This window comes from Scyliorhinus torazame, chromosome 5, assembly GCF_047496885.1.
Source record: "Scyliorhinus torazame isolate Kashiwa2021f chromosome 5, sScyTor2.1, whole genome shotgun sequence".
Lineage (NCBI taxonomy): Eukaryota > Metazoa > Chordata > Chondrichthyes > Carcharhiniformes > Scyliorhinidae > Scyliorhinus > Scyliorhinus torazame.
The window spans coordinates 198816219-198836346 of record NC_092711.1 but is presented as its reverse complement, the minus strand read 5'-3'; the positions used below and the strand labels follow the sequence as shown (position 1 = coordinate 198836346).

General features: G+C 46.7%; 2 protein-coding genes across 2 annotated transcripts; both read right to left on the bottom strand.

Moving 5' to 3' along the window:
- Window positions 1–4576: 4576 nt before the first annotated feature.
- On the bottom strand, window positions 4577–10954 carry rpl36a (ribosomal protein L36A). The gene is made up of 5 exons (XM_072504972.1): window positions 10873–10954; window positions 9255–9360; window positions 8796–8863; window positions 7440–7562; window positions 4577–4651 (listed from the first exon to the last, which is right to left on the bottom strand). Exons 1-5 carry the CDS (start codon window positions 10873–10875, stop codon window positions 4631–4633), a joined length of 321 nt encoding a protein of 106 aa, XP_072361073.1. The 5' UTR covers window positions 10876–10954; the 3' UTR covers window positions 4577–4630.
- A 550-nt stretch (window positions 10955–11504) lies between these two features.
- LOC140420871 (uncharacterized) lies at window positions 11505–17562 on the bottom strand. The gene is made up of 2 exons (XM_072504969.1): window positions 16835–17562; window positions 11505–14110 (listed from the first exon to the last, which is right to left on the bottom strand). Exon 2 carries the CDS (start codon window positions 13802–13804, stop codon window positions 11930–11932), a length of 1875 nt encoding a protein of 624 aa, XP_072361070.1. The 5' UTR covers window positions 13805–14110; window positions 16835–17562; the 3' UTR covers window positions 11505–11929.
- Between the last annotated feature and the right edge of the window lie 2566 nt (window positions 17563–20128).

The following is a 20128-nucleotide window of genomic DNA, read 5'->3' as shown; positions in this document are numbered from 1 at the left end:
CTATGATTAATCTAGGACAAAGGTTCGGCACAACATCATGGGCCGAAGGGCCTGTTCTGTGTTGTATTTTTCAATGTTCTATAAGTATGGGAAGTTTAGAAAGCCTTGGAATACGAGGGATATTGTGAACCTCGTCAAAAAGGAGATTTGTACAGTATGGAAACCTTATGAGTATAAAGTAGGAAGGAAGGTACTTAAGTGGGAAATTAGGAGGGGGTCATAAAGTCCTTGGCAAGCAGAATTAAGGTGAATCCCAAAGCTTTTTATTCATATGTAAAAGGGTGGCCAGGGAAAAGGTTGGACCACTTGAGCCAGAGGAAATGGGTGAGGTACTAAATGAGTACTTTGCATCAGTGTTCACTAAAGAAAAGGACTTTTTGGAAGATGATTCTTGATGGTGTGTGGGCAGTCTGGGTCATGTTGACATAAAAAGTATTGGGTCTTTTATCTACTTTAAGTCTCCTGAGCCAGATGGGATTTACCCCAGAATACTGAGGGAAGAAAGGGATGAAATTGCCGGGGCCTTGACTGACATCTTTCTATGTTCATTGGCTACAGGTGAGATCACTGAGGACTGGCGAATAACTAATGTGGTACCACTGTTTAAGAAATATAACCGGGATAATCCAGGAAACTATAGGCCTGTGAGCCTATAGGTAAATTATGGGAGAGGACTTTCATGGACAGGATTTATACCTATTTGGACAGACTCATTAGTGATAGACAGCATAAGTTTGTGAAGGAGAGGTCGTGCCATTGTGTTTTTTGAGGTGTTGACAAAGATGATGGAGGGGGATGGCGGTGGATGTGGTTTACATGGACTTGATCAGAGGTGAGGTGGTAAAATGGACACAGAACTGGCTCGGTCACAGAAGGCAAAGTGTAGCAGTGGAAGGGTTTTTTCTGAATGGAAGGATGCGACTAGTGGTGTTCCACAGGGATCTGTGCTGGTGCCTTTGTTTGTAGTGTACATAATCGATTTGGAGGAAAATATAGCTGGTCTGATCAGTAAGTTCACGGATGACACCAACACAGGTAGTGTTGAGGATTATCCGAGGATACAGCAGGACATAGAGGTTGGAGGCAGAGGGAAATGGCAAATGGAGTTTAATCCAGACAAATGGGAGGCAACGCATTTTGGTAGGTCGGAGGGGAAAAATACCGTAAATGGCAAATCTCTTTGGAATATAAAGCCAGATCTGGGCATGCAGGTCCACACATCTTTGAAAGGGCAACACAAGTGGACAAGGTAGGCCTTTGATCGGGTGGAGTGGGAATACTTATGGGAAGTCTTGGGGACGTTTGGATTTGGGCAGATTTGTGGACGGGGTCTGGTTGCTATACCAGGCACCTGTGGTGAGTGTGGACAAATCTGGCGTGATCAGACTACTTCAGGTTGCACCAGGGAGGCAGGGATGTCCACTTTCCCCACTGTTGTTTGCCTTGGCTATAGAGCCGATGGCATTGAGAGCGTCAAGAGTCTGGCAGGGGAGGGGGTGGAGCAGTGTCTCACTCCATGTGGACAATCTACTTCTGTACATAATCAGACCCGCTGGGGGTGGGATTGGAGAGATTATAGGGATATTAGAGGAATTCGGCCGGTGTTCAGGATACAAATTGTAAATGGTTAATAGTGAGGTCTTTGTGATTCAGGTGAGGGGGCAGAAGAGATTGGGTAAGATGCCGTTCAAGGTGGTGGGGGCTTTCGATATTTGGGTATCCAGGTGGCGTGGAGTGGGAGCATCTGCATGAACTGAATTTGGGTCTGCTGGTAGATCAAATGAGGGGGGGACTTTCGGAGGCAGGGTGCGCTCGTTTTAATTGGTGGGGTGGGTTCAGATTGTTAATGACAGTCCTCCCAAGGTTTTTGTTTTTCAGAGCCTCCCAAATTTTATCCTCAAGGCAGTCTTCAAAAAGGTGAATGCTAGATCTCGGGATTTGTTTGGGCATGTAAAGGTGCTGCTGGAGCAGGGGCGTGGCTCTCCCGAATATCATTAATTACTACTGGCTGATGAATATTGCGATGGTCAGGAAGTGGGGAGGGATTGCTAAGGGAGTGGGAGGTGGCGTCATGCAAGGACACGAGTCTCGGGGCACTGTTAACCGCACCTCTGCCAGTCTTACCGGCTCGGTATTCCACAAGCCCGGTAGTGGCAACCCTGATGCTGGGGGATAATGGAGGCAGCACATGGGATTAGATGGGGCGTCGGCGTGGACACGGATGTGATAACCACCGGTTCGTTCCGGGGGGGCTGGACGGGTTGTTTCAGAGGTGGCAGCAGGTAGGGGTCAAGAGGTTTGGGGATCTCTTTATTGATGAGGGTTTTCCATTTTGGGGGGGGGGGGGGGGGGAATGGATTCCGGTCTCTGCAGGTGAGGGACTTTGTGTGGAGGCAGGTTACCCTGCCACCCCAGGGGCTACCGGATAAAGTGGTGTCGAGGACAGGAGAAAGCTCAGAGATCTATAAGGAACTGATGGAGTGGGAGGGAGCCCTGATAGGGGAGGTGAAGAGAAAGTGGGAAGAACTGGATGGGGAGTTGGAGGCCGGGTTATAGGAGGAGGCCCTGAGGAGTTAACGCATCCTCGTCGTGCGCCAGGCTCAGCTTGATACAGGTTAAGGTGGTCCACAGAGCACACATGACTGGCCTGTAGCCACCTAAAATGGCTGATTCCCGATTAGAATGGTCAAACCCCGATCTAAAATGGCAAACGGAAGAGGCTGATGGGTAAATCAGCCAACAGGACTCAAACGGACAGCTGCAGGTAAACCAGTGTATTCACCTCTGGGGAAGTCAGCCCAGACCAATACCTGCAGCCATCAACATCACAACAACCCAGCCATCTGATTAGTAATCAGCCATCCCCAGGAACAATTGCAACACATTAGCAATTGAAAGCCGACCCAGGCCTTTCGGCGCCAGCAGAGGCTGACACAAAAAGGTAAACGACCCCCCCCCCCCCTCCCCCCGGATCAAGGAATCGCCCCATTATTGGAGCATATCGAACCAAGCGATTGGGACCAAGTCCAATCACTTGGAACCAGGTACGAGGTCCGCCCCGAGAGGCGGGAAGCCCCTGGGGACTATAAGAATAGGGGCCAAGTTCAACTCGACCCTTCTCTTCCTGCTCGCAACCTTCGACAAAGAAAACCGTAAGTGTTACTCCAGCGATCGCTACCAGATAGGCGCTCCTGACTATCGACTTGTACCAGCCTTTGATTCCCGCAGGCTCAGAACCAATTCGAAAGACCATTCGTTTCCCTGACCTGGTGGGCCATTTCCAAAGTTAAGTATTGGCCTTTAGTGCTAGGTAGTAGTCTAGAAGTAGGATTATTGTGTAAGTATTTATTGCTGTATATAATAAATGAGCGTTGATTTAACTCTTACTAAGCGGTGTGTTGCATTATTAATCATTACCTGGACTTGAACCACGTGGCGGTATCAGAAAGATACCTGGCGACTCATGAGCAAAGGTGACAGAATAAGAATAAAGTAAACTAAGGCTAAAACGAGCAACAGGCCCAGGTGAACAGGTTCTTTGACGAAGTGAAGGATAGGTGTGGGGGGGGGGGTCCTGCGAACCATGTCTACTTTTTTGGCGTGTCCAAGTGGTTTGTGACAGGGGTTTGCTGACATGTCAAAGGTCCTACAAGTGAGGGTGGTCTGAGTCCAGAAGTGGTGAGCTTTGGTGTGTCGGAAGACGCGGGAGCCCAGGGTATGAGGCCGATGTCCTGGCCTTTGCCTCCCTGGTGGCCCGGAGACATTTCTTACTAGGAAGGAGGGCTTCGGAACCCCCAAATTCGGGGTATGGATTAGCGACATGACAGTGTTTCTCAGACTTGAGAAAGTTAAATTCGCCTTAACGGGTTCGCTCGGAGGTGGCAGCCATTCATCGACTTCTTTGAGAAAGATTAAGCTGACAGTAGGGGGGGGGGGGCATGGGAGACGAGTAAGGATAGGAGAACCAACAGAGAGGGGGCAGGGGAAGATGGCACTGTTTGTGTAAGCCATGTTGGCTGGGGTTTGTTGGTTATATTGTGTTTTTGTTGACATATGTTGAAAATTGTTAAAATTATAATGCCTCAAAATATGGACATTAACGGCGTTCAAAAGGCACCTTGACAAATACATGGATAGAATGGGTACAGAGGGATACAGCACAAGGAAATGCTGAAGGTTTTAGCCAAGGTTGGTATAATGACCAGTACAGGCTTGGAGGCCGAAGGGCCTGTTCCTGCACTGAATTGTTCTTTGATCTGTGCACCTAGATCCCCTCCAGCCTTTCACCATTTCGGAGATCCCCTATGTTGCAGAAGGAATTCATTTGACCCATTGAGTCTTCACCGACCCTCCCCCAGCGAGCCAGCAGTGCTAATCACAATACCACCGAGTCACCCCAAATCTGGTGCGTTCTGCCCAGTCACTCAACATATTGAGACCTGTAATTAGTATCTACATTGCTTCCAGGCCCAAATATACACAATACTCCAGCTGAGGCCAAAGGTTTTGCATTTTGCACAAGGCATTCGGGGAGAATGGAAGGGGTAGGGGGAAGAGAGAAGGCAGTCAACAGCAATAACCTTTGATGAATTTTATTGTGAATTGGTACTCCAAAATACAAGAATGCAGCTTAGAACTGGATGACTTGGCCCTGGAAAACAAGCAGAGAGCGAAGGTTAGCAAACATCTGATCTAGTCAACAGCAGTAATATTGACCAAGGTTACTATCAATATAACTCAATAAGAAATCCGACAACACCAGGTTAAAGTCCAACAGGTTTGCTTGGAATCACTAGCTTTCGGAGCAACTCAACACCTCGGTCTTCCCAGGGCTCGCTCGGTGAGTGTTCCTTCATCAGGACTCACCTGATGAAGCAGCTGTGCTCCGAAAGCTAGTGTTTCCAAACAAACCTGTTGGACTTTAACCTGGTGTTGTAAGACCCCAGTCCAACGCCAGCATCTCCACTTCAGTATAACTCAAGGCATCACAGCTTCATCCACGAGCATCACCTTTTTGTGAGGCTATGACAAATCTGTGTCACATTTAACCTTCCTATGCCTGCTGTCAGCATCCAGCACTCTCAAGGCAGCTGCAGAGTAAAGCTCCCTCTACTCCACTACATCAAACACACCCAGAACAGGTGCAGCAGGGTTTTAGATACAGAGTAAAGCTCCCTCTAGGAACAGCTACTGCATGTCCTTGGTAAGTATGTATCTGTCAGGCAGGGAGGAAGTGGTCGAGCGAGGGAACCGTGGTTTACTAAAGCAGTTGAAACACTTGTCAAGATGAAGAAGGAGGCTTATGTAAAGATGAAACATGAAGGTTCAGTTAGGACGCTTGAGAGTTACAAGTTAGCTAGGAAGGACCTGAAGAGAGAGCGAAGAGCCAGGAAAGAACACGAGAAGTCTTTGGCAGGTAGGATCAAGGATAACCCTAAAGCTTTCTATAGATATGTCAGGAATAAAAGAATGACTAGGGTAAGAGTAGGGCCAGTCAAGGACAGTAGTGGGAAGTTGTGCATGGAGTGCGAGGAGATAGGAGGTGCTAAATGAATATTTTTTGTCAGTATTCACACAGGAAAAAGACAATGTTGTCGAGGAGAATACTGAGATTCAGGCTACTAGACTAGAAGGGCTTGAGGTTCATAAGGAGGAGGTGTAAGCAATTCTGGAAAGTGTGAAAATAGATAAGTCTCCTGGGCCGGGTGAGATTTATCCTAGGATTCTCTGGGAAGCTAGGGAGGAGATTGCGGAGCCTTTGGCTTTGATCTTTAAGTCATCTTTGTCTACAGGAATAGTGCCAGGAGACTGGAGGATAGCAAATGTCCCCTTGTTCAAGAAGGGGAGTAGAGACAACCCTGGTAACTATAGACCAGTGAGCCTTACTTCTGTTGTGGGCGAGGTCTTCGAAAGGTTTATAAGAGATAGGATGTATAATCATCTGGAAAGGATTAATTTGATTAGAGATAGTCAACACGGTTGAGAGGGGGCAAATGGAGTTTAATGCAGAAAAGTGTGAGGTGATTCATTTTGGAAGGAATAACAGGAAGACAGAGTACTGGGCTAATGGCAAGATTCTTGGTAGTGTGGATGAGAAGAGAGATCTCGGTGTCCATGTACATAGATCCCTGAAAGTTGCCACCCAGGTTGAGAGAGTTGTTAAGAAAGCGTACGGTGTGTTAGCTTTTTTTGGTAGAGGGATTGAGTTTCAGAGCCATGAGGCCATGTTGCAGCTGTACAAAACTCTGGTGCGGCCGCATTTGGAGTATTACGTGCAATTCTGGTCGCCGCATTATAGGAAGGATGTGGAAGCATTGGAAAAGGTGCAGAGGAGATTTACCAGAATGTTGCCTGGTATGGAGGGAAGATCTTACGAGGGAAGGCTGAGGGACATGAGGCTGTTTTCATTAGAGAGAAGGTTAAGAGGTGACTTAATTGAGGCATACAAGATGAACAGAGAATTGGATAGGGTGGACAGTGAGAGCCTTCTTCCCCGGATGGTGATGTCTAGCAAGAGGGGACATAGCTTTAAATTGAGGAGAGGTAGATATAAGACAGATGTCAGAGGAAGGTTCTTTACTCGGAGAGTAGTAAGGTTGTGGAATTCCCTGCCTGCAACAGTAGTGGACTCGCCAACACTAAGGGCATTCAAATGGTCATTGGATAGACATATGGACGATAAGGGAATAGTGTAGATGGGCTTTAGAGTGGTTTCACAGGTCGGCGCAACATCGAGGGCCGAAGGGCCTGTACTGCGCTGTAATGTTCTACACTCTCCCCACCACTACCCCCACGATAAGTACAGCATAAGGTTAGATACTGAATAAGGCTCCCACTCCACTGTCCCCATCAAACACTCCCAGGATAGGTACAGGACAGAGTTAGATACAAAGTAAAGCCTCCTCTACTCTGCCACATCAAATACTCCCAGGACAGCAGGGGTTTAGATACAGAGTAAAGCTCCCTCAACACTGTCCCCATCACCACTCCCAGGACAGGTACAGCATGGTGTTAGATACAGAGCAAAGTTCCCTCTGCACTGTCCCCATCAAACACCCCCAGGACAAGTATAGCACAGGTCAAATAAAAGATCCTTCCGCACTACCCTGTCAAAGACTCCCACAACACCAATCTGCATCCTCTCATTGCACAATTACAAGACTTACAGAATCAATAGCTCCAGCTCAGTGTTGAATTGGCAGCGTGCAATGCAACACCAAAGTCTCGAACCAGACTTAGCATGGCAAAGGGTGCCAATAAGCACATCATCTTTGGAAATTGTACAACGTCAGACACAGGGCCAGAATGTAACATGTAAATATTCTCCTCCCATCCCTGGGATCAGGTTAACAGGCCAACCTCACAGTATAGCTTCAGTATCATGTTGCCAAGTATCCAGAGCTTCCAGTCTCAGATCCAGAACAATCAGACACGCTTACCTTCCTCTTCTTATCTCCTCCCAGCTCAAAGTGCTTGCACCTCTTGATGGCCAGCATTCTCTTTGACCGACAGTTGGGCTCCACGCACTCCAGTCTCAGCACAATCTTCTTTGTGGTCTTAGCCTGAAAACATAATACTCACACATTAAAACCCTGGTTGCTCTCAATGCTCCCAATTAATGAGCCCACACTATCCAACTTTCCTTTCGCTGTGGAACCTCAACACCAGTATTCCTTTAAGGAGCTGCCCCATCTAATTTGCCCCTCAGTTAATTTAACTTAGTTTATTTGGTTCATCAAGTAGATGGAACCTCAACGCCACCTGAGGAAGGAGCAGCGCCCCGAAAGCTAGTGACATCGAAACAAACCTGTTGGACTTTAACCTGGTGTTGTAAGACTTGGTACTATCTTTTAAGGCGGCACGAAGCAGTTGCTTCACAGCACCAGGGTTCTATTCCCGGCATGGGTCACTGTGCGGAGTCTGCACGTTCTCCCAGTGACTGCGATGGTTTCCTCCGGATGCTCCGGTTTCCTCCCACCAGTCCCAAAATTTGTGCTTGTCGAGTGAATTGACCATTCTGAATGCTCCCTCGGTGTGCCCCAACAGGCGCCAGAATGTGGCGACTAGGGGTTTTTCACAGTAACTTCATTTCAGTGTTAATGTAAGCCGACTTGTGACACTAATAAAGATTATTATAACCCCTCCCAAGCATCCAAACTGCTTTAGTCAATGTGATCGCTAATAACTGGAGCCAGTACGAGTTGAGGACAGGATGGGAATGGCTGAGAGAGACACCCTCACTGCTAATCAGCAAAGAAATTGCAACTTCACAAGTACTGAAATGGGAGGAAGAAACCAAGAAACAAATTAATATAAAAATTGCACGTCGGGATGCACCAAACCCTTGAAAGCAGAACCGCTGAATATTCTTACGGCAGAGGGGGATGATAGATTCTTCGTGAGCAAGGGGGATGATGATTATTTGGGGATAGGCAGGATGTCGACTTGAGGTTACTATCAGATCAACCATGATATTACTGAATGTCTCTTCCTGCATCATAACCGGTCTACTCTCCAATTTTCTTTGAATACCATCAGTCAAGAGGACAAGGCACCAACATCTCACCATAGTCCCAGATGACCATAAGCTGCATTTCCCTTTGAGGGGGAGGGAGAGAAGAGTTGACTGGTGGTGATTTAACCTGAGGATCACACCTCAGGCAAGGTTGAAAAGGCCTTCATGGGAATTGAACCCGCGCTGCTGGCCTCGCTCTGCATCATGAACTAGCTGTCGAGCGAGGAGAGCTAAACCGACCCCTTTCTAACCAGTGTAGCCCAAACTCCACTCCTCTTACCTTTTTCCGAAATATAGGTTTTGTCTGTCCACCATAACCACTCTGCTTTCTGTCATAACGTCTCTTACCTGTAGGAAAAGATAATGTAGACTGAACATTGGATTCAACACCTAACCCTACATCCCTTAACAAAAACACTTGTCTTGGTGTTCCCCCCCCCAAAATCCCATATCCACATTATGAAAACACCCAACACAATCAACTATGATACCAGAGAAGTCCACGCACCTGCAATGCTCTCAGACACTGGTCAGTAGCAAACTTTCTGCCAGTCAAGCAGCCTTTCTAGCACCAGGCTCTAGTTAGTGCTAGAAAGCTGCCTTCTCCCAGAGTTTCTCCACGCCGGCCAGCAGCTGTGATCAGTCACCATGTGACATCCGACTTTCAGCACAAGATATTCTGCGTAAGAGTCTGGGCATTACCGCCTGCACTAATCGCCACCAGTGATTACTAACTTACCCTGTGCGTAGAGGGAATCCTTTCCCTTCTTGTACTGGGTAACCTTGTGGGGCTGATGCCTACGACATTTCTTGCAGTATGTCCGCCGGGTCTTTGGTACGTTGACCTGCAAAAGAATAGCAGTGAAGAAAATTACAACACAAGATTTTACGCAATTCATTTGCCGTGCTCTACAACACAATATCTGGACCCCCTACTGAAAAGGAACATTTCATCCCAGCTTAGCCCTACAGACTACATGACGGGAGGGGATCACTGGATCACCTTTCTCTAAAACAAGATTTGTGATCATAAGGATGTATCTTTGGATCCCTCCTATTTTGAATCTACCTCCTGCAACTCAACAACACCTCTTGAAAACTCAGCTCTAATTCCCAAACATGACACCCAGCTCTAACCCTTTAACATCTTCAGATTCCCAATCTTTTCTGGTATGGAACAAAATTCCCTCCAAACAATGGATAGGCCAAAGCTGAGTCCATCACAAGCTGTTCCCTCTGTGCCAATAGGCTGAAGTTGAACCTGATTTCATAACCGTGGCATTATATTCAATCCAGAAATGCGTTTCTGACCTTATATAGTATCACAGAATTTACAGAGCAGGAGTCCCATCTAATCTGCACCAGCTCTTGGAAAGAGCACCCCACTTAAGCCCATGCCTCCACCCTATCCCCATCACCCCACCTAAGCTTTTTGGGCACTAAGGGCAATTTATCATGGCCAATCCACCTAACCTGCTCATCTTTGGACAGTGGGAGGAAACCGGAGAAAACCCACTCAGACATGGGGGGAACATGCAGACTCCACACACAACGACCCAAGCCAGGAATCGAACCTGGGGCCCTTGGAGCTGTGAAACAACTGTGCTACCCTAAAGGACATCCTTGCCATTGCTAAACTGCCTACGTACCTCTACAACAGCAGCCAACTTCATCTGTCTCCACATGTTTGTCATGCGGACTCTTTTCTCGCCCTGCGGGATGCTGTCAAGACCTGCTGGGTTTTCCCAGAATTATCTGGTTTTTGCATCCAATAGACTCGACTATTAGAACACCCTCCTGGCTGCCGTGTCTTAACACACATTCCCCTGGCTGGCCTACGTCTGCTCCCAGATGTGCACTCAGTTTTGAAATCCTCCCCATCATCAAATACCTCTCACAGGCTCTCCCCTCCTTATCTCGATCCCCTCGACCCTCATGATATCGGTGCTTCTCCCGATTCCCCCCTCTTGGGAGCATCTCCAATATCACCTACTCGCTCCACCATCAGCGCCTGGGCCCCAAGATCACCCAGCTCTTGTGACCATGTTTCCTGCCTCTCAGTGTCTCCATGTCCATCTGCCCTAGCACCTTGGCTGTGTGGGTCATAGGTGCTATATAAATGTAACTTCTTGTTGTTTATAACCCTTCCTATATAGCCCCCCCTCCCCGCCCGCTGTAGGCCGGGCTCTGGCCCCAGGAGGCAATAGCCGCCACCGCCTTATCGATCCCTCCATCGGCCCAATTCCCCCGACAGGCGCGGGAGGCAGGCTTCAGGGATGGTCGGATGGCGGCGGCGCTAGTGCGGGGATCGGATGGCGGCGGATTCACCGGCGGGCCTCAAGCTCCTCCTCACTCACCATCTTCCCGGGCCGGCGCTGAGCAGAAAGAGCGTGCTGACGTCACCGCGCAACCCTTATAGAGCGCCGGGCATCCTGGGATACTGGAGGGCCACGGCAAGAGCAGCCCTGGGAGGACCGGGCGCTGGGAGGACCGACAGCTGGGAAGACCGAGAACTGGGAGGACCGAGAGCTGGGAGGAGCCAGTGCTGGGAGGACCGAGCGAGCAGTCGGAGGACCGAGGTGCTGAATGAAGCCAATGTCCAGAGAAGGGAGGGAAAAAGACTTGGAGGGCGAAATTTTTCGGATGAGGAGGGAATGGAAATACAAACCCCAGATTCCCTAGTAAAAGTCAATGTTTTTTCTCTGACATTGATAACCTGGAATGTTTGTTTTCAGCAACAATCTTATTCAGTGTAACCAGAATGATTGTTAATGTATAACCCTCATTAGTGGATTATTTAAATCCTTAGGTTTTAGGAATAAATTACGTGACTGTCCTGTTTGAGGGTAATGTGAGAAACACCGCTCACCTGTTAATAATTTACACTTAGTCAAATTCTGAAGAAGTATTTATTATCGATCTTGCAAGAGCAATAACAGACACGAAGAATTCACACAGCATACAATCCATGAAAATACAATCCGTGAGAAACAATCCATGAGAAACACATCCCACAAACTATAGAAAGGGCAGTTCCCTTATCAGTGATCCCTTATTTGGCCTCCCCCTTGCATAGTGATTTCTGTCCGCTCCTGGTATATCCTTGGACCGTCAATTAAAGATAAGAATGAGGCCCCCTGCTTACACCTGCTATCTTCCCCCTTACTTAGCAATTTCTGTTATTGTACATCCCGTTCTTCCCCGAAGGTCATCCTGGTACATAGTTACAACAATTCGTTCACTACAGCTTACTCAGAACTTGACATGTTAATTTTCCCATCATGCTTCATTGTTGACATCTTAATTGTGAACCAGAGTTTATACATGTAAAAACAACACAAAAATGTTCATTTCTCACAAATCCCCATTTTTTTTCTTTTTACTCTTGTTGCTTTTTACACTTTGTAGCCTCTTCTAACCTACCCCAAAATTGTCCAACATCCTCTCAATTTCCCTTTCTATGGGGCCATCCACTCCTTCAGTCTTCCCTCTTTCTAGTAGGCAAATTGTATCCTGGCCTCCTTTACCCAGGGGTAATGGCATCTGCTTGGTCAAGGCTGTTTCGATGAGCCTCTGCACCAAGCCTCTTACGCACGGGATGATGCAACAGCCTATTGCCGCCAACGCTCCTATCACCACGATGACGGAGGTGAGGATGGATACAATTAACCCTTTCCATTTCGCAAACATTGATTCAAGCCACCCAGTCATGGATGTGTCTGCCCCTGAGTTGTCTGCCATTTCCTCAGCCAGAGTGGTTAACCCTTGTAGCGCACGGGTAATCGATCCGTCGGGTGCCGTGTTGTTGGGGATAAACGTGCAACACTGTCCCTTAAGCATAACGCATACACCACCTTTCTCTGCCAAAATCATATCCAGAGCCAATCCATTCTCCCAGGCCATTCTACTGGTTGCGTCCAGTTGTTCCGCTATGCCCTTCACAGCGTCCCTGGTATAATTGATGAACCTCTGTTGATTATAGTATATATAGTTTATCCAATCCACATTCTTATTGATCGTAACCCACCAGAAGAGGGACTCAAACCCAGCTGCAATCTGATTTCGGGCTTTGAACTCATCTGGTACTCCTCTGGGAATGCCAACGGGGTCCAGGTAAATACTGTCATCAAATGAGGTGGGTATGCCCCGTTTAGATCGTTCACCTTTTACACTCCCCCTCTCCTCTTGTCTTTCATAGGCTATACTGAACGGAATGGCGAGCTGAACTAATGCGCATGTCCCTTTCCATTGGGGGGGTAGAGTGGGTCTTAGAATCTTTCCTCTGAAAAACCACCATATATCCGCACGTGGTATTTTTAATGATGAGTAATTGCCCTGGGTGGTCACATTCTTAGTCTCAATACAAGTCTTGAGTTCTCCCATATCTTTACTTAGCCCCGTATCAGAAAGACTTATACACGATTTGTGATGCGTCACGGTAACCAAGAAGGAGGAAGGGTTTGCTGATAATTTCTTATTAACAGGAGGAAACATCAGAGATAGTGCAGTGCAGGTCTTGTTGCCCCAGGCTGTCGCATCTTGGTACAGGGCCATCATACATTCCATGCTCCCTCTATTGTCTGTCCACCCCAGTGGAAAGGGCTCCATATGGGCCTGTGGTCTACCTGATGCGCAAGCATAACAATTGTCTTTCTTCAGCGTCTGGGCCGAATACCTCACCCACTCAATCCACGCATTCTGTTCCTCATAGCCGGTCTCTATCTCAAAGGCTTGCTCTAAATCTTTTACTTCAATTATTTTGACTCCCTGTCCTTTCTCCGCCTTGTCGTTCCTAGTTCCATTAGTGGAAGTTGCTCCCTGGTCTAATGAGATACGGAAGCAGCATTCAGTCTTGCCATTTCTCATGTTTACCCCGAATATCTCATGTCTAAGTGAACAAACCCTATTGCCTGTCTCAATCCAGGCCGTGTGTTTTACGGTGATGTATGCGGGGTGACAAGTTCCAGCCTTGCACGTTGAGGGGGAATTTCCATTAATCTGGTGAATGGATATGACCGGTGGTGCCCCTCTGGGCAATTGGCAGAACCTTTTCAGCCAGCCCTCCCTTTCCGTAATCTTTCCCCCTCGGTAATAATGAAGAGAATCTACCCTAAACTCCTTTCCATTCCCCGCTGACTCGCAGTCTATGAGGGTGCATAGATCAGTCCGTATTACCTGAGGGTACCGATTTTCTGTGATTGTCAACGTAAACATATGACCGATTCCGAACTCCCACATCATTAATATTATTATACATTGCATAGTCCATTTTAGCTGTAGTTCCGTCATATTATTGAACAGTTCAGGATTTAGTGTCTTTTCAATCTTATCTTTAATGGTTCCTCAGTGGCCTCCACATGCCATTGTTCCTGTTCAGGTGGTGATTTAACAGGACCCTTCGTTCTGCTGTAATGAGTCCAACCTTTTTCCGCGGTTCGTATGGCAGTCTCTGTGGTTAACAAAACCAGGAACGGTCCTTCCCAAGTGGGTTGAAGCTTGGTTTCCTGCCACGATTTCACCAGTACCCAATCTTCTGGTTTAAATTTGTGGACTGCGAATTCAAGGGGAGGTGTCTGCGCTAGCAGTCCTTGTCTCCTGAGGAATGACAATGAGGAACAGTGCCAGTATATATTTCTTTACATAGATATCATTACATTCTGCAATGAGCAATTCCCCCATTGTTCCAAGGTATGGCAATCCGAACAACATTTCGTATGGGGACAACCCCAAATCTTTTCTTGGAGCCGTTCGGATTCTTAGAAGGGCTATCGGTAAGCATTTTGTCCAGGGGAGCCTAGTTTCTAGTATTATTTTTGACAAATGACTTTTAAGGGTTTGATTCATCCTTTCCACCCGACCCGATGAGGGGGGGGGGGTGCCAAGGAGCGTGGAAGTCCCAATTTATCTCCAAACTTCTAGTAGTGCCTTCTTTAATAGAATCGACAAATTCATCTACAGAAAACCTATATGTTTAATCATTTATTGTGTTTGATATTTTAAAATAAATGTTTTGAATTAGACTGAAAATCATAACTTCAAACTATGTGGAAGCTGGTCTTAAAAAAAACCCAAAACAACTTTGATTAAAAAGAACAGATCATTCAAGGACACCTGATAACGGGAATTTGGCAGCAATCCAACCCTTACAATCGATGAATTTGAGCTGAAATACTATTATTGAAATGTTACTGATCAATCAACTGTTTGACTATTATATTGTATAATTTATTAATACTGAATCAGTAGTATCAAATTTGATTATTAATTATAATAATTATTTTGAAATGCCTGGCTGTTGGGCCCCTGCGGTTGGCAGGGTTGTATGCTATATTGGGAACTTGCGTGATAGTTCAGTATTTGCAGCCTTCTCTGTAACAAATTGTCTCTCTCTCTCTCTCTCTCTCTCTGTTTTGAAACAGTGACTTCAGGCATGTTGCAGCCTTCTCTGTCTCTCTCTCTCTCTCTCTGTTCTCTGTATCTCTCTCTCTCTGTCTCTCTCTGTCTGTATCTCTCTGTCCCTTTCTCTGTATCTCTCTCTCTGTCTCTCTCTCTCTCTGCCTGTCTCTCTCTCTCTCTGTCTCTGTCTCTCTCTGTTCTCTGTATCTCTCTCTGTCTCTCTCTGTTCTCTGTATCTCTCTCTGTCTCTGTTCTCTGTATCTGTCTCTCTCTGTCTCTCTCTGTTCTCTGTATCTCTCTCTGTCTCTTTCTCTCTCTGTCTCTCTCTGTCTCTCTGTTCTCTCTCTGTATCTCTCTGTCTCTGTCTCTCTCTCTGTCTCTGTATCTCTCTCTCTCTGTCTCTCTCTCTCTGTCTCTTTCTCTCTCTGTCTCTGTATCTCTCTCTCTCTCTGCCTGTCTCTCTCTCTCTATGTCTCTCAGTCTCTCTCTCTCTGTTCTCTGTCTCTCTCTCTCTCTCTGTCTCTCTCTGTTCTCTGTATCTCTCTCTCTCTGTCTCTTTCTCTCTTTGTCCCTCTGTATCTCTCTCTCTCTCTGTTCTCTGTATCTCTCTGTCTCTGTATCTCTCTCTTTGTCTCTCTCTGTCTCTTTCTCTCTCTGTCTCTCTCTGTCTCTCTCTGTTCTCTCTCTCTGTCTCTGCATCTCTCTCTCTCTGCCTGTCTCTCTCTGTCTCTCTCTGTCTCTTTCTCTCTCTGTCTCTCTCTGTCTCTCTGTTCTCTCTCTCTGTCTCTGTATCTCTCTCTCTGCCTGTCTCCCTCTCTCTGTATCTCTCTGTCCCTCTCTCTCTCTCTGTCTCTCTCTCTTCCCCCTGGCGGGTGTTTATTCTCCCACAGTCGCATGCCTGCTCTTCTAATCATACCCCTTCCCCCGTGAATAGGATACTCATAATAGACATTAATTCGGTCCATGTGTATATATTAGGACCTAAGAACTGATTGAATTGTTCCTCCAGTCCTAAGGGGTCATCCATTAACGTACATAGATATCTTTTTTTTTTAATGCTCTGACTTCTCCTGAATCTTAAGGAGAATTTACAAATCCTACTTCTCCCTCTCCAATAGGGACTTCCCGAAGGAGGTTCATTTTTGTTATTTCGTGCTCCTTTCCCTGTCCTTTTGTGGATCTTAATATCATTTGACTCGCTCCTTCTTTTTCAGGGACTTTCTCTGATTTGCCTTTATTCATTTGTTGGTCATTTTGCGAGTCCTTGTCGTTTGACTTATTCTTATAAGGGGGTGGCAAATTATCTAGGACGTCCCATTGTTTAAGAGGGGCTGTGCGAACATCTTCGCCCTGTGGGATTAATGGATATATTCGGGTGGGGTTCCTGCTAGGAAGCCAACAACTCGCGTAGCTTCTTTATCGGAACAGGGTTTTTTATCATTGACATATATATTCAAAATTTGGCACACCCAATCTTCGTCCGAACCGTATTTCGGCCAAAAGACTGAGGGTTTACGGGTTGCTTCTTTTATCCATGTGAAGCAACAAAATTTTATCATTGTTTTCCTGTCCTTATTTTTTTGTACGTGGCTCTCAAAATCCCAATTCACTATCATCCGACCCACTGGACTTTCTGGTGGGATATTCTTAGGGATTCTCTTATCAGCCGTCTCCTTGTTTCGAGTTTTTACTTCCCATTGTAATGTACTCAACTTTCACTTATTTCTAAGTAAAGTGTCTAGTTATGACCGGTCTGTCAAAACAATCACAGTCCTGAAAGTACTTATATCATCAATCCGCCCATACACTTACACGGATGTTTAGATATAAACTCCAGAGTCCTTATATCATCAATCCGCCCTTGCGGATGTTTAGATATGAACCCAAGTCAACAAGGTAGTACTTAAAAGCCGTTTTTCTTACCTTGCTCCGTGCACAGAGTTGCCTGACTTCACTCACGGCGTGCCTGCCACTATAATCCGTTACTTGCTTCTTCAGAATGACTACCCTAGGAACGTGTTCAGTTGGCCGTGGGTAACCACTCAAGATGAAGTACGAGACCGTATAAATAACGGGACGCGTCTTCTCTGTTCCTCTTGAGTCGCCCCCCTCGATCAATGAAAACTATCCCAGCCACGAGCCCCCAATTGTGAGAAACACCGCTCACCTGTTAATAATTTACACTTAGTCAAATTGTGAAGAAGTATTTATTATCGATCTTGCAAGAGCGGGTGCCGCCAGTAAGCAATAGCAGACACAAAGAATTCACACAGCATCACTTTGTTATATACAATCCATGAAAATACAATCCGTGAGAAACAATCTGTGAGAAACACATCCCACAAACTATAGAATGGGCAGTTCCCTTATCAGTGATCCCTTATTTGGCCTCCCCCTTGCATAGTGATTTCTGTCCGCTCCTGGTATATCCTTGGACCGTCAATTAAAGATAAGAATGAGGCCCCCTGCTTACACCTGCTATCTTCCCCCTTGCTTAGCAATTTCTGTTATTGTACATCCCGTTCTTCCCCGAAGGTCATCCTGGTACATAGTTACAACAATTCGCTCACTATAGCTTACTCAGAACTTGACATGTTAATTTTCCCATCATGCTTCATTGTTGACATCCTAATTGTGAACCAGAGTTTATACATGTAAAAACAACACAAAAATGTTCATTTCTCACAGTAATGAGGCCTAATTTCAGGGCCCAGGGTCCTACATCCCAAGAAAGTCTGCAAAATTGGGGCAGGGCACTTAGAAGCACCCAGCCGTGACCATCTTTTAAGAACAGTAAGAAGATTTACAACACCAGGTTAAAGTCCAACAGGTTTGTTTCGATGTCACTAGCTTTCAGAGCGCTGCTCCTTCCTCAGGTGAATGAAGAGGTATGTTCCAGAAACATATATATAGACAGATTCAAAGATGCCAGACAATGCTTGGAATGCGAGCATTAGCTGGTGATTAAATCTTCACAGATCCAGAGATGGGGTAACCCCAGGTTAAAGAGGTGTGAATTGTGTCAAGCCAGGACAGTTGGTCGGATTTCGCAGGCCAGATGGTGGGGGATGAATGTAATGCGACATGAATCCCAGGTCCCGGTTGAGGCCGCACTCATGTGTGCGGAACTTGGCTATAAGCTTCTGCTCGGCGATTCTGCGTTGTCGCGCGTCCTGAAGGCCACTTTGGAGAACGCTTACCCGGAGATCAGAGGCTGAATGCCCTTGACTGCTGAAGTGTTCCCCGACTGGAAGGGAACATTCCTGCCTGGTGATTGTCGCATGATATCCGTTCATTCGTTGTCGCAGCGTCTGCATGGTCTCGCCAATGTACAATGCTTCGGGCCATCCTTTCCTGCAGCGTATGAGGTAGACAACGTTGGCCGAGTCGCACGAGTATGTACCGCGTACCTGGTGGGTGGTGTTCTCACGTGTAATAGTGGTATCCATGTCGATGATCTGGCATGTCTTGCAGAGATTGCCATGGCAGGGTTGTGTGGTGTCGTGGTCACAGTTCTGAAGGCTGGGTAGTTTGCTGCAAACAATGGTTTGTTTGAGGTTGCGCGGTTGTTTGAAGGCAAGTAGTGGGGGTGTGGGGATGACCTTGGCAAGATGTTCATCTTCATCGATGACGTGTTGAAGGCTGTGAAGAAGATGTCGTAGTTTCTCCGCTCCGGGGAAGCACTGGACGACGAAGGGTATTCTGTTGGTTGTGTCCCATGTTTGTCCTCTGAGGAGGTCGGTGCGGTTTTTTGCTGTGGCGCGTTGGAACTGTCGATCGATGAGTCGAGCGCCATATCCCGTTCGTACGAGGGCATCTTTCAACGTCTGTAGATGTCTGTTACGCTCCTCCTCGTCTGAGCAGATCCTGTGTATACGGAGAGCTTGTCCATAGGGGATGACTTCTTTAATGTGTTTAGGGTGGAAGCTGGAGAAAGTGGAGCATCGTGAGGTTATCCGTGGGTTTGCGGTAAAGCGAAGTGCTGAGGTGACCGTCATTGATGGAGATGAGTATGTCCAAGAATGCAACTGATTTTGGAGAGTAGTCCATGTTGAGTCCATCTTTTAAGAATGCCAGCCTCGACCGGCCTTTAAATACAAACGATGGAGTCTTCGCCATAAGCAGTGGCAGAGAGCAGGTTGCATGCCTGGCACATACACTGGCGTCACGTGTGCTCTACGTCCGTGCTTTGAGTGAGAAATCATGGAGGAGAAATCCCTCCATTTTGTAGCTGCCAGCAAGCAAACAACAGGACTGTGATGAACTGAGGATGGATTATTTTGTAATAAGGAGGATGACAAATGTTGAATTCTTTACCCGTCAGTCTGGCCTCAATAAAACTCGAGATGGATTTGTACGCATAGTATTATTTATTTTTACCCGATTTGCAAGTCTGACTCGCTTCACAAAAACCCAGAACACAAGCAGCCTCCTGGGTCTTCCGAATCGAGTGCTATTGGAGACAAAGGAATCTCTACAAATACATTCAAATGGCATCAAGTTTCACATTAACGATTCCCATAGGTCGGATACGCCTCGACCCATCTGCTGAACACATCCACAATGACCAAAACATATTTATAACATTGACACCTTTCTAACTCGATGTAATCCATTTGGAGCATCTCAAAGGGACCATTGGGCAACGGGGTTTGCCCCATACCACAAGGGATACCTTTGCCGGTGTTATATTGCTGACAGATCAAACACCGATTACAGGTGCATTTTAGGGTGCTACCAAGTGTCCAGCAACAAATCTCTAGGCCCCCGAGCCCCACAATGAGTTGCAAAGTGTACACATTCGATGACCCATAAAGCCAGTACATCAGACATACAAGTCTGATGTGCTGGCGTAGTCCATAAAGAGGAAACAGAATCATATGTACAACCTAACCGTTTCCACATTTGTTTATCACTCTCAGGAGCGTCCTCCTGTAACCTTATTGTCATGATATTCAGGTGAACATCACAGCACATACACACACACATAATGATGGACAGATCAACGGACCAATCAACACACACAACACGACAGCCAATCACAGACAAGAGCATACACAGTACAAAGCAGGGAACACAACACTTCCTGGGCACTCGAGCAGGAGAGAGCTCAGGGCACAGACCTCATTGCCAGCCACTCAGAGGTTCACCATGTGCTGAATACCAGAGTTTACTATGTTTCTAGTTCAATTAAATAAAACTGCGTTGTACCATACG